Genomic DNA, 13,935 nt, shown 5'->3' with positions numbered 1-13,935 from the left:
TAGCACAGAGTATCTTTACAGGCCAGTAAATTAGCATGTCACACAGATGACTTAATCCATATACATAAATTTTCATCTTCTCCTGAGCAACAGCTTGTCAACAGTTTTCAGAATGGTTAATACAACTGTTTAGGACGTATTAGAATGCAGTAGTTCCTTGTTGCATAAAAGTCAAAGGACAAACTTCATGTACAGAACGGTGATAGTTTACACAAATACATACTTCAGAGAAAATTTTCCATCAATAAATAGTAATTCAAGTACATACTCTCAGAACTTCTATGGGGCTACTCATTTGGACAAGTGCTCACAAATCTATGATTTTTTAAAATTTAGACTAATTTTGAACTATATTTTTGATGGGTTTCATCTGAGCCTTCTTCAGGAGGAAAGGCTCTTTATTATGGTGCTCTTGAGGACTAGAAGTAGAAGCAAAATCTGTCAACGTTAAGCTTCTGGAGTCATTAAGCAGGAGGGAAGGTACGTTCAGGTTAGGAAACCTTCCTGTGGCAAGGATTCAGGTTGTATACTGAGTTGGCTTTTCTCACCTGATTGTAATGTTTTGCCTGGCATGCTGCGTCTCAGAAGCTTTGTTCTGTGGGCTTCATTAACTAGATAGTACCTGGTATGGAGTTGTTGCTCTTGAAGAAATGGGGGTGCTCTAGGGCTAAGATAGATGGTAGCTCTGTCTTTACTGTCCATTCTGCAGAACACCAGGACAAACTGTTTCAGCATTATGTCCTGTATAACCTGTTAAAATATCTTCTGTCTGCTTTCTGCCTTTGTAGCTAGACAGGCTCAGCTCGTTCTGTCTTCTGTATACTTGTAAAATAAATTTACAAGATGGGCTGTCTTCCAGGTATAGAAACTTCTGTTATCCCCTCAAATCCATTGGCAAATGGAGCAGCAAACCCAACTTTTTGGGGCAAATGCGGCTTGGTGTCCTAAGTGAGCTATTTCTATTGCTAATGTATCTAAGATTCAAGTCTTGCCTCTTTCTGGGTAGAGAAAGGAGTGATAAAGGTGCACTGAGGAATGTGGACCTTATTATTCCATATTTTTTGTTTTCAGGAAACCTGTGGAGCAAGTTGAGAGAATTTTGGCCTCAGCGACCTCAGAATAATGATGATCCTTTGCTCCTCTCATTTTTATTCAGTCTGTCTGTGATCCTGTTTCCAGTTATCTGATCCTAAAACAGGAGAGAGAAAAGTTTGTAGGTGGAAGCATCTAGACAGGACTTCAGAGATATGTGATGTCTTCTGTAGATACTGCTTCAGTGATGTTTCTAGGCATTTTATACCTTGCTGGATTTCTTGCTACTTGAATTTTGAGATTTTGGGATATGAAAACCTTTACATTCCATCCTTGAATGCGGTTGAACAATCAGTTTCTTGGCATTTATCTTTTTCCTTACTACTGTTTTGTTTTGTTTTGTTTCCTTTCCCACTCCCCCCTTCTTTAGGATCATATATGATAGTGATTTCCTCAGACCACGACCCTGGAGAAAAGACTCGGCTGCAGCTTCCAACGATGAAAGAAAATGATACTCACTGCATCGATTTCAGCTACCTTCTGTACAGCAAGAATGGAGCAAACCCGGGCACTTTGAACATCCTGGTTAGGGTGAACAAAGGGCCGCTGGCTAATCCCATCTGGAACGTCACCGGCTCCACTGGCAAAGACTGGCTTCGAGCGGAGTTGGCTGTCAGCACTTTCTGGCCCAACGAGTATCAGGTAAGCTTGCAATAAATTCTCACCGCTTCGTAACATTTACGGCGAGGCCCTATACAGTTTGCGTTTGTTCTGGTTCTGCTAGAGTATTTTTCCGGTGTCCTTAAATAAAGTGTTCTGTTCAGAATAAATAATTATTTGGGGATGGGCATTTTTTTAATAGGAGGTGATTGTTCGAAGTTATCTGTTATTCTATAATAGGAAAAAAAAAAAGCTGGAAACAAGCCTCATTAAAATAAATGGTAAGGTTAAAGTCCAGGAACATCAAAATGATAAACTCCCAGAAATAAATTGCCTATGCAACTGTAATTTGTACCTGTCTTCCCTCCTCTTTTGGATATGCCTGTGTTACCGTGTCTAATTACATGACTGTAAACTGTGTTTTTTTCCACATGACATTTGCTTCATTTGCTGTGCAGGCAGAATGGTGCTCACCTAATGAGCAGCTGCTCAGGACATGTTTTTCTCCTGTTTGCTCGCTATGGGACAAAACCACCTGCAGTGTAGGGCTGTTGTTTAGAGAGAAAAATCATCTTGTTATTACTAGATGCTGTTATTTGATTTGTTTGATTAACCTGAGAAAGTACCTGCAGCTGTTTCGCTCAGTGGGTATTTGATGTGAAGGATGAATCTCATACACAGGCATTTTTGTCCTGGCGTGTAGAAGGGGGAAGAGTTGGATCAGATGCACACATCTGAGTTGTTACACCATGAGGTGTTATGTCATCGTTGTATGTAGTGCTTACAGGCCCCCCACTAAGGATGCTTCAGGTCATTAGTGCTCTTGCAAACCGTTTGGGTGTCCAAACTAGTTATCAAATGAAGTAAAGTGGCCTCTTTAATAATGGTTTTCTTGAATAGTAGTATTGTAGAAATGTTTCTTAAAGTGCCTTTTCTAAAGTTCTTTGCAATTGCCCACCATCAAAATAATCTTCGTAAAAAAACAAGCATCAGTGCAAGCAGCCTTACTTATAGGTTGAAACTGGTGTTATTTACTATCATTTTACGTTTTTCTTCAGTTTTTGTTTCCCTGTTTTTAATATTTTTTTATTTATAAAGAAATTTAATCCATCAGTGACAATGAAACTGGTTGAAATTTGATTTCAAGTTCTGAAACCTCGTTTCATAAAGCTTGGCTTCTGAGGAGGTGTTCTATTAACCCTTTTATGTTGCTAGAAAGTAGCTTTTGGTGTGCTTAAAAAACCAGGAGCCTTTTATAGCAGTATAGTAGTAATCAAGTATAGCAGTATTTTATACAGTAAATCAGATTCTGCTGACAGATGACCAGGCTTGACAATGAGATTGGTGGTTGGGGCCTTATCTTAGCAGCGTGGCCATTTTTCACTTAGGTTATAGCCTTCACATTATCTCTCTATAGACTGCGCTTAAATTCATTCCTTCCCTTGCTCGGTTATTCAGCACAATATTGAAATAATGTGTAACACAGTTTATTTTTAAATTAAAAATAAATCTGGAGTAGGACTGGAGAACTGTTAATGCAACTTGCTGTGATTTGTGTACGACTTTCATAATTGCTTTCACGAACAGGAGGGGAAATCTGCATGCTGTCCGTGCATGCCTGCTTGTTTGCACAAACCGGGTTGGTATTTTTGTGGTTTTAAATGGTTCTTTGAGGTCTCAAAGTTAACATTGCTCTTCATTGTTCTTTTTTTTTTTTTTTTTTTAGTGTTAGTTTTGAGTTGAGTTATTCTTTGGCATGGAAGTCTCTTTTCATTTTTCTCATAGGAATTGTTTGCTGTAGAGCTCTAGCTTGTGATTTTGGCACTTTGATCTACCTGTTGTTCCATGAGTTTAGCTAGCACTGAAGGGAAATATGCACCAGTTTTTATAATTTGATGGAAGAGGTTCTTTACTAAACTGGGAATTGGTTCTCTGCCTGTACAAGCAAGGTCACTGCTCAAGATCACTGTGCAGCACAACTGTTTGCATGTACTCTGTTAATCAGGTCAACTTCATTGCCATTTCCTTCACTTTTAAATGGGGGAAGAGAGTAGAGATTAGCAGGGACTGATTAGCACAGGTTGCTTTACAAGGAAGTCTCGTATGGTGACTTGGAAGTTAGCAGGATGGCTGTGTTAATAATACTAATAAAGTGCTGCATCTAGCTAATCAGCTCCTAAACAGCATTTCTGTGTTCTGCTGTGCTGGTTGAATCTTTATTGGTTCCTGTTCAAAACTAGCACAGTGTTTTTGCATGCCACTGGTCAACAGTATAGATACAGCTTACGCATTTTTGGATGGACTTAACGTTTCTTTTTACTTATGAGAGAGAGAGAGAGAGAGATTTAAATAATGCATTTACTTGCCTTTCTTTAACTATATTCTGTTGAGTGTTTTTTTTTTTGTTTGGCTGGTTTTTTACTTATTTATTTATTTTTTGACAAAATATAGTACACTTTATTACAATAGCTTTACTGGATCAAGCTGAATTTTTGTTTTGCTTCGTATCCTGTCTCTGATGGCAGATAACAGTGGAAGCTTGTAGAAGAGTTCACGAACAGGAAAACTCATGGTCATACCTCCCTCAGAATACACTTCCAGCCTTGAGCCTATTTGTGGTTCAGGAACTTTGAGGTTAAGAACCAAAGTAGTGCCTTTCTATACTCCTGTTAGTCCATGGGGGCTTTTTGCACTGGTTTAAGCTTCTAGTGTCTACAGTGTGTATGACATGAAATTCTAATGTTAATTACACGTTAGGACCATTCTCGTGGGTTTCTCCAAGCATGGGGCTTGTAATTCCTCAGTTGTCAAATTTTGCACTCGAAAAGTCTCAGCAGTCCTGTAATGGTACAATCTGTCTTCTCTCTCCTGCTAGCAAGGCATCTGCATCTTCTATTCTGTTTGTTTAACATGTGGATGAACTGTCGAGGAAAAGGGTTTGGTTAAAGAATCCCTTGGGATTGAGGATATGATTTTATTTTGGTCCTTGTTAGTTCTGGAATCTTTTTTTATCACTCTGTTGGAAATATGCCACCTTTGACCTGCCTAAAGTTTGCTTCAAAGGAAAAATATTTTGGGATTTTTGTTGTTTAAACTTTGTAGCTGTCTGGGAGTTTTGTCTCTCTATTGTCTATGTTGGTTACCTCTGTAACTCATTAATTTATTTTAGTTAAGATGTTTATTCCTGTCTGGATGCATTGTTTTGTCTAATGCTTCTGTTCATTTCCCCAAGTTCTCTCCTGCTTTGCACAGTAGGAATTACCCAGCTGCTGAGGGCTGTCTCTTCCTTTCTGCTTCTGTCACAGGCATTTTTCTCCTCCCTTGCCAACTATGTAATCTTTTTTGAATTTTTGTGTGTGTGTGTCTGTTTGTTTTTGCATACTGTCCCCCAAAAGTCCTTTACTTCTATTTTTTCTGTGTTCCCCCCCCCCCAGCAAATTAATTTTGCTCCCACCAGGTCACATCCTTGCTTGATCACATGTGAGGTCTACTTTGCAATGTGTGAACCATGCACTTTCCGGTTTTGGTTTTGTATTACATCTCTCTGGTTTTTGTAACCTTTGATCAGAAACTGATAAAGAAACTCCTGACTTGGAACCACAAATCTCAAACTTATAAAAAATGAATTACTTGGTTTCTTTGTGGTTCTTTAAAACTTCATTATACAGTAATAGGACTCTGTAGTTTAGCAAAGAGGCTGGCTAGGATACCTGCTTGATAGGAGTGATGGCTACAGTTGGAAATATAGCTAGCAAACAAAAAATACTGAACTGCACCAGTCAGAATTTCTTTTATCAGTTCAGGAAGACTAATGATGCATGACCATTTTAAAAAGTGCAGGAAAACTCTAGAAAACCAAATAATTTTCATTCTGAGTTGTGAATCCCGATTTGGATAATTTGTGAATCCTTTATTTTAATATTGATGATTTATAGGATTTATAAAAGTTAAAATAGCTCAAAGATCTTGGAAAGTTATTTTCCTTTATGATCTTAAAAGGTCTTGAAACTGTAATAGAATTATTACAGGAGGATGGCGGATTGATTGAAGATTCACAAATGGTGTGTATAGTTGGGCCATATGCCAGATAAGGTAGGAAGCAGATTTCTTGTGAAATAGGAAAATTTGTTGCCTTTTTGGATATCAGATAACTATTATAAACTTGCAGAAATGTGAGACTGTAAACCAGCTGCATGCAGAAAAGTTTGGGAAAGCAGGGAATTTGATTTGTTTTAGTCAGTTGGTACAGCTAAGAAAGGAAGGCAACAAATGAAAAGCTAATGGAAAGTAGAGAAGTACATACAGCCTGTGTGACCTGCGTAGAGCTGAGTCACAGGCCACCTTAAGAAGAAGAAACCCACCCTCCCAAACTCCCACTTCCTATTTATAAGACAGATGTCCTGGATTCTGTACAATCTCTAACCTTGAAGCTCTATGTAACATCCAGAAAATCCAAAGAAGCTCTTTAAAAAAAGAAAGCATTCCAAAGGACTGATATTTTAAAAGGGTTTTATTTAAAATATATCAGAATACAGAAAATTACTCAAAATAATATCAAAGACATACTGGATGAATAAAACTTGGAAATAGTGTAATTTTGTTGTCTAAATAGATAAGAATTGAATATAAAAAATGTTATATTTGAACATTTTAAGAAAAACTGATAAGCAGCCAGCCAGTTAATGTTAAAACTTGCTGTAAGTCTTGGATGTTGAGTTGTGAGACCGCGAAAGTCTTGTGGAAATCTTAGCATGAGCAAGAGTTCAGCGCCAGAGGAGCGGTCTGTAGCCACGCGTGAGAGGCAGTGCTTCAATAGGCTAAGTTTCTCTGGCCTAGAAAAAAGACACAATTCAGGGCAACGTGGTAAAGGTCTGCAAAACCATCACTGGCATGAAGGGGAATCCTCTTCCAGTTCAAGAATTGGGGGCCTTTTTGGTCTGGTGAGGGAACCAGACTGAAAAGAAGCGGGCTGTAGACCCATGAAAGTCTGTGTTGGAAGTAGCCGTTCTGGATGCCAGAGGAATATGTAGGCTTAAGGAGATGGCTGGACAAGTTCTTGAAAGAGAACTATTAGAAATCAGTAATTAGGCAAACAAGTCCAGTAAGTCTCATGAGCTGAAAGTAGCTGGAGGAGCAGAGAATGTTTTGGTGGGCACAGAGAAGTGATGTGCATTCTTGCCCTGTTCTTACCTTTCCTTATGACCACTGTTAAAGAAAAGATGTTGATTCTTTGGCCTGAACTGCTAAGCCATTGTTAAGTTTTATACAAAAGGCAAAGGCCTTCCCCCGCTTCCCCTCTCCCCCCACAAAGTGGATGTGTACTTAATTTGTTTCCGTATTCCTAGGCAGACTAAATGTGATTTTTGTATTCTGTGGTTACCTAAACTAGTCTGGTCGTATTCTGTGAAAGTTCTGTTCTGGCTGTAGAAATGAAAACTAAATTCATCTGCCACTACCATCCCTATGCCCATTTCTCTTGGCTCTTTTCCCCTTATCATCTCCTTTCAATTTAAATTGGGGTAACAGATATTTTTAGGCTTTCTAAAATTGGAATTTACAAATTAAGCCTTTTAAATTCTTCCAGTTTCTAAGGATTCTCAGAAATAAAGTATGAATTAGAACTTCTGTTTTGGTGAGTGGCTAGAATTTCATTGCAGCAGAGATATAAAAATTGCTTAGTAAAATGTGTTAGTAAAAGATTGGCTAGCTTTATAATTAAAGAAAACTAAGGTAATATTTGTTAAACTGAGACAGATAGCTTGCCCCCCCCGCCCCCTTAAACTTGCAACAGCTTGTGTTTGATAGGTAGTATAAGTCACTGAAGTGCTCCTCGTATATGTGCATCGTACTTTAGCACTCCTTTTGTGGAATAACTCCTTTGAGAATACTTTGTGGCTTTTAAGAATTTAAGGTGGCTGTCCATAAACTATATTGTTCCCAGTTCATTAATACACAATGAAATAGCTTATACATCTGTTTCTTTCTTTCCTCTTCCTTCTTTTCTGTGTAGTTTTCATCACTTAAAAGCACTTTTAACTGTCTCACCACTTACCACTATCACTAATGATTGAAAATTGGACCCCTTTGGAAATATCTCCAAATAGGAACAATGTTGTTTTCTTGTCAGAAATGCTTTGTAAACCCCTAAGTGTTCCCTGACTGTTACTTGCTAGACAACACTTAATCAAAATAATCAAAAGACTTTCTTTCTTTATACAGTTTATTGAAGAGTTACTCAGAGAAATGCTTTTTTATAATGAACTTTCTTATTGCTTCTCCAAGGCTTGTTACTACAAACAAAACTCCATCTTTTGTTAACTGTTAGGATGAACATGAAAGCGTGCAAACATATCTGTCACATTTCTGTCTCATTTCTTCTGAGATGTTTATCAATGTGGTGAGGACAAAGAAAGATTAAGTTCCAGCAGAGTGATTACCAGCAACTTTTTAATAATTTAGTTCTGTAGATGACAAAGCACTTACAGCTCTCAAAGGACTTCTACAGATGCTGTCTCGTTCCAGTCTTCAGACTGGAAAATCGTAGTGCACAGAGTGAAAGCGAGCGTTGTCCAAACAAGCCCAGTCACGGCTGAGGTGCCAGGTTTTCAGTCCCACTGTAAGTATTGGAGATTTCATGGAAGCTCTTTCTTTTCTCTTAGAAGTGACAGTGCTGGTCCATGGCAACCTTTCAGTAGGGTGTGTTCTGCAGGCTAGCCACAACATGCTTTCTTTCCATCCCGAGTTAGTTCACTTATGAGCATAGGAAGTTCCTGAGGGATAAGGGAATGATGGTGGTGGGAAAGCAAGTAAATGTTGGTGATATATGCTGTTGTCCTCTCCCCCATCTGTTGTGTTGTGTCTCCCCATTTTTTTTTTTCTTCTTTTTTTCATAAGAGCTTTTAAACTGTCGGACGGAGATGTATATAATAGCTTTCCTAGCTTGGTGGATTTAATTTTTGTTAGCCTATTTTGGAGATACCTAATTTGTTTTGGGGTCTGCTACATTAAAAAAGGGCAAATATGATAAATTAGTATCAAAGAATTTTTACAATTAAAAATAGCAGAGATTATTGTTAACCAGGTAAAATCTGTCAACCTTGTCTAAGTCAGTGACCCAAGCCATACTTCTCTATTGCAAGCAGAGACGGCTCTGCCTCCACAAAATGCCGAGAACTCCATTTCCAGTAAGGGAGGAGAAGAAATGACTTTGGACACCTTGGTTTTTACAGGTTGAGGAACTGGGGAGTCTGAGCAATCACTTTCGGTGCTCTATCCTTAGTCTCTGTGCTGAAGAAAAAATGAATTTGCAAAATTTTGAAGCTAAAGTGTTTATATGTCTAAAAAGGAAATTTTAGCAATAATGTAGCTCTTCAGAAAATAGCACGCTTTTCTAAGTTTACTCCTTCCCTTTTTCTTTGATTAAATTTTTCAACGCTGTCTTTCCACTACTTTGCTTTCTGTTATATGACAGTCCGTGAGTAGCTTGCTTTTGTTCTACTGTCTTATGGATTTCCTTTGCTCAATGTATGATCTGAACTTAAAACCAGGGTAGAAATGTCATACTTGAAGCACTGGAGTATTGTAAGGAACTATATGGCTACACATACAAGACGTTCAATTCTCTTTCCGTTGAGTAACATAGTGTCAATGAAGCTGATGAGCATTTTCACTTTTTTCACTACTCCCTACAAGATAGTAGATATCTTTAGGGCAAGATGACGAAAATTTAGTAGATGCTTGACATTTCCAAAGGCAATGAAAGATTTGGAGGTTAATGTGCTGTATGAGTCCATGTTATAAATTATCTTTAATTGCGTAAAAGTCTCGGGTGGAAAACTTGACTGGCTGTAAACTTGTGAAGAGTTACTTTGAGATAAATATGTAATATTTTTAGCCAGTGCTTAATTTCTGATGAAATATATGTGACTTTAACCTCAGTGCTCTTCCAGGAAACATTCCACTCATCAGCAAGGTGGTATGCAAATTTTATATTAACCTTGATTACCAAGATTATGAAAAGCCTGTAGCATTCCCCTCCCTGTCATACAGCAGGCACTGTCAGGCAGTGAAATGGAAAACACACTATTGCTAATCAGCTACCTCGGAGTGCCTGATAAGATTTTTCAGAAATACAAGATTGACTTAAATCATGATGTGTAAATAAAGAAGTTCTGGATGGTTCCTTTTGTCAAGATTTTTCTTTTTTAGGATTTTTGTCTATAGTTGGAAAGCATGATTACTTGTTATGTAAGAAGCTCAGATTTTGTCATATTTTTATTGGCTTCTGCAAGATCCCGTTCCTTTCTAAGAAAAATTGTGAATATCACGCTATCGAGGAGCTGGCAATGATATACTCTTCCACTCGGCTCTTCTTAAAATACGTTTTTATTTACATGACAAGTGAAATGAATGAAAGAGGGTTATGGCAGAAATCAGTGATACATGCTTGAAGTAAATGGTTAAAGGAAAGCAGAAATTGATAATACTTTATTTCATTATACAGGTTCTGAAAAGATTGAGTAATGAATTGTGCTCTGGTAGGGGCTTCCAGACTACCCCTAAGTGAAAGTAAATTAAAGAAAAAGTATAAGAGTGCAGTATTGAATCATTATCCAAAAGTTCACTAAAATCTCTGCAATTCAAAAATTGGAAACCAATCAGCCTCCAAATTTATGGGGTTTGAAGAGTCAGGGACTTCGACTTAAAAGTCTGAACTCTTCAATTCATCACTGATAAGATGTATTCTTAGGTAATTTTTTGCTGGGAAGCATGGTATGCTTCTAGATGTCTGGATTTTCCCTGCCCCACCTCCTCCCCGCCCCCCAATAATGCCGATGGGGGGGGGGGGGAAATACTGAGAATTATGCAGCCACTTATCTTTCTTTTTGTCCTTTCCTGCATTTTATTATTTAGGGCAAGATTAAATGCTGTAGAATTTTTTTTTTTTTTTTTTTTTGGAGTCTGCATGCCATGCTACAATGTGTTGGTTGTTTTGGTGGATTTTTTTGAATATTTTCTCTTTTTCTAATGTTAAGTGGTGAACAAGCCTGAGGCTTGGAGTAAAGAAAAAAAGGTTTTCTTCATCCAGAGTAGTATGTAATAGGAATCCCATGTTGACTGGTGATATGACCTCCTCATAGGGAAATAAATGCCTCATATCTTTATAATTCTCTCTACTCTGTATGTACTTCTTTTCTTTAGTTTAGATTTTGTTTGAGGTGACATTGAAAAACCAACCAGAGATAGTTGCTCTGAAGGAAAAAATATTCAAAATTCAAAGACGAGGGAAGAAGTGTATCAATTGCTTTGCACTAGGATCATATTCTGATCAATTATGCAAGGTCCGTGTATTTAAACAAACAAGCAAACAAACAAAAAAACCAGAATTGTGGAATTTTCCCCTTTGCCCAAAAGATATTACAAAGCATTTTAAAGACACCCCCACCCTCCTTGCCCCCTCCTGCCAGAGTGGAGTAAATCATACCCCTATTCTGGATATTCTGAAACACCACCTGAAGTAGAATAATTTTCTGGCTCTAAGGTAGGGATGGGAAGTTTGCACACTAGTAATTGCCCCGTGGAATGCAGGGTGATGGTGCAGTTGGGCAGATAGTGCTCTGGGCTCAAAGCCAGGAACTGTTGCGTTGTAGTCTTTGCAGACATATTATTTTCTTCTTTGAGAGCTCTCTCTTATTCTTAGTCAGTTGTGGAGCTCCTTCGCTATTTTCTTCAAGCGTCTTTATGTGCAACTCCCAGAAGGTTTAAAGAGTTGGTATAAAACTTGTTGGAGTGGATTACTTCAGCAAAGTACCTTGACTACCTAGGAGAAACCCTGTGAAATCTTGTGAGCCAGGCTGGGTTTTTTCCTGGTGTTTTGTTGGGTTTGGGGTGGTGGTTTTTTTTGGTTTTTTTTTGAGGTCTCAGGGTCTTTTGGAGTCTTTTGCATGTGGTCCACAGGACCTTTTCATGTACCATTCACTTGCTGGAATAGGTTCTGTAGCTGGAAACCTTTTTGGTTTTAGGGTTTACAGTTGCTTGCTGAGGTTTTGTTGATGCACCCGCCAGGATTACCACGTCTCTGCCTGCATCTGAAACAAGTGACAGCAAACAGAAACCCAGCCCGTGGGTCTTCCTCTGTGTTGAGCTGGGACAGTGCTTTAGTGCTCGACAACTGCAAGGCTGAGCGAAGAAACGTTTCCCCCCCCAGCAACTAAAGTCCACTAACTTTGTAGACTTTAAGGCAGGAATGGAGACAGATTATCTTTCTTTTCTCTGATTTTTTTTCTTTCTTTCTTTTTGTGAATTTAAAGGTAGACACACACGCTCACATGCTCAACCTCTCATACGTAAATGGACCCCTGTTTCTCACCCCCATCTTCTCTACCATGCTTAGGTAATTACTGTAAACTTTCTAGCCTTCACAAAATGAATTAATAAACAGTTGCGACCTGCCTAAGTCCGTCTTTTTTTCCCCTTTTTTTCTTTTGAGTTGTGCTACCTTTTCTATCCAATGTAAGTCCACCCTTGTGCTACCTTTTGTATCAAATGTAAGTCCACCCTTGTGTGTCTGCATTGCTGATTGGTTCACTCTTTCAGAAGTTTTGTAGTTTTTTTTTTAAAAAAAAAAAAAAAGAATCAATTTCAGCTAGTGATGCGCTTGAATTGCCATGTTGAACTTTGATGAATTGAACTTTGGCGTTTCCCTAATTCTGGTTCATTGCAGTGCAGCCACTGTGCCGTGTGTCTGGAGAGGAAGCCAAGGAGCAGTGAGGTCCTCCCTTAATCTCAGACTTGTCTTCAGAAGGGCAGGGAGGGCGGCAGCACTGTGGTCCTCGCTTCCCTCTCCTGCTGCACCCATGGTTGCAGGCACGAGGACTGCGACACTGGTTCTCCCCTTGCCACTGCCCTTTTCCAGGCTTCCCAGCTGCTGCCCTTGGAAAGGGTCTAGGGGAGGCCGGTGTCGGTCTTCCCTCTGCACTGGCACAGGTCCCTTCCCTGCTGTCTGATCGCAGGCTTCCAGTGTGATATTTGGTCTTCTCCTTTGGCAGAGTGAATATATGCTGCCCTTTACACTATGCTTGTATTTGGGAAGAACACACAAACCCAAAGAACGTCGTGTTTCTTAAAAATAAATAAAACAATAAATAAATAATAATAATGAATAATAATTCCACCAACAAAACAAACCCACTTCCCTTTTTCCATAATGGTAAGCCAAGGGGACAGTTCCTGTTACTATGTTTCCAGTGTTTTTTAATGTAAACCTTAGAAGTGGGATAACAATCTGTTGTTCGGTTTTCTACTGCTCTTAGTGAGAGAAGAGTGAGCCTACCACGTTGAACAAATTTCTCTCCTATATGAACTGAATTATTAAACTATTTTGTAATGTACTGAAAACTGTGATGTTATCAATGTGGTGATGCGGTTTTTTGATACAATCAAAAAAAATGCTAAAATGTTGAAATATCAAAATGTTGAAATATCAAAAATATCAATGCATTGCAGTCAAATTTGCAGGTTATAAAAGAACACTTTCTGTCATTGTTCAGGAGATAGGTTGTTTTTTTGTGCAACTTAACATAGAAATCATGGAACAAAGCTGGAATTTGCTTGGCTGGCATGTTTCTATTTTAACCAAAAATGGCAAACACCAAATGTGATGATGGGCGTACGTGTGATGGGGTTTGTTTGTATATGGGCATGTGTTTACGTGTGCCTAGAGTTGGAGGTTTTTGCTTCTGTTTTTATAAGGATAAAAATGAACCCTAAAGTAAAGCATCATCTTTGGTCCTGGATGTAATTATGAGATCTTAACACCATATATATTTGAACAATGAAAGGGAATACGGTTTAACAGCAGCTGTCTGTTTTAACAGCAGCTGTCTGGTTTTCCATAAAAAGCTGGAACATCATATATATACTTATCTCGGTAGCATTGAATTCAGTCTGAATTACATTGCTCAAGTGTTGATTTATTACTAATTTGTCCAAAGTATAACATGTAGTTATACTTTGGTAGTATAACCAATATTTTTCAAAAGGCTATGTGAGTAGTTTTAGTTGTATGTTTGCCTTGATTCAGAAATCCCAGTGAAATAGAACATGGCATGCATTTTAATATATTATTTGTTTACATATGTTAGATAAATATTGCATAGCATGTTGAAACAGAAAAATGTGTTAAGTGGGTATTTTGTCACAACAAAACAGTTAAACTAGACACATACGCTTTCTTTGGCTGCA

General features: G+C 38.4%; 1 protein-coding gene across 1 annotated transcript in view; it reads left to right on the top strand.

Moving 5' to 3' along the window:
• Positions 1 to 13,935, top strand: part of PTPRK (protein tyrosine phosphatase receptor type K) — a 424,966-nt gene that overhangs the window by 142,267 nt on the left and 268,764 nt on the right. The window contains exon 3 of the mRNA XM_075145810.1: positions 1,463 to 1,734. Within this exon, the coding sequence (XP_075001911.1) occupies positions 1,463 to 1,734 (272 nt within the window). The remainder of the gene's footprint in view (positions 1 to 1,462; positions 1,735 to 13,935) is intronic.

This window comes from Calonectris borealis, chromosome 3 (genome assembly GCF_964195595.1).
Source record: "Calonectris borealis chromosome 3, bCalBor7.hap1.2, whole genome shotgun sequence".
NCBI lineage: Eukaryota > Metazoa > Chordata > Aves > Procellariiformes > Procellariidae > Calonectris > Calonectris borealis.
Note: the sequence above shows the minus strand (reverse complement) of the source record. Positions and strands in the feature narration are given on the sequence as shown.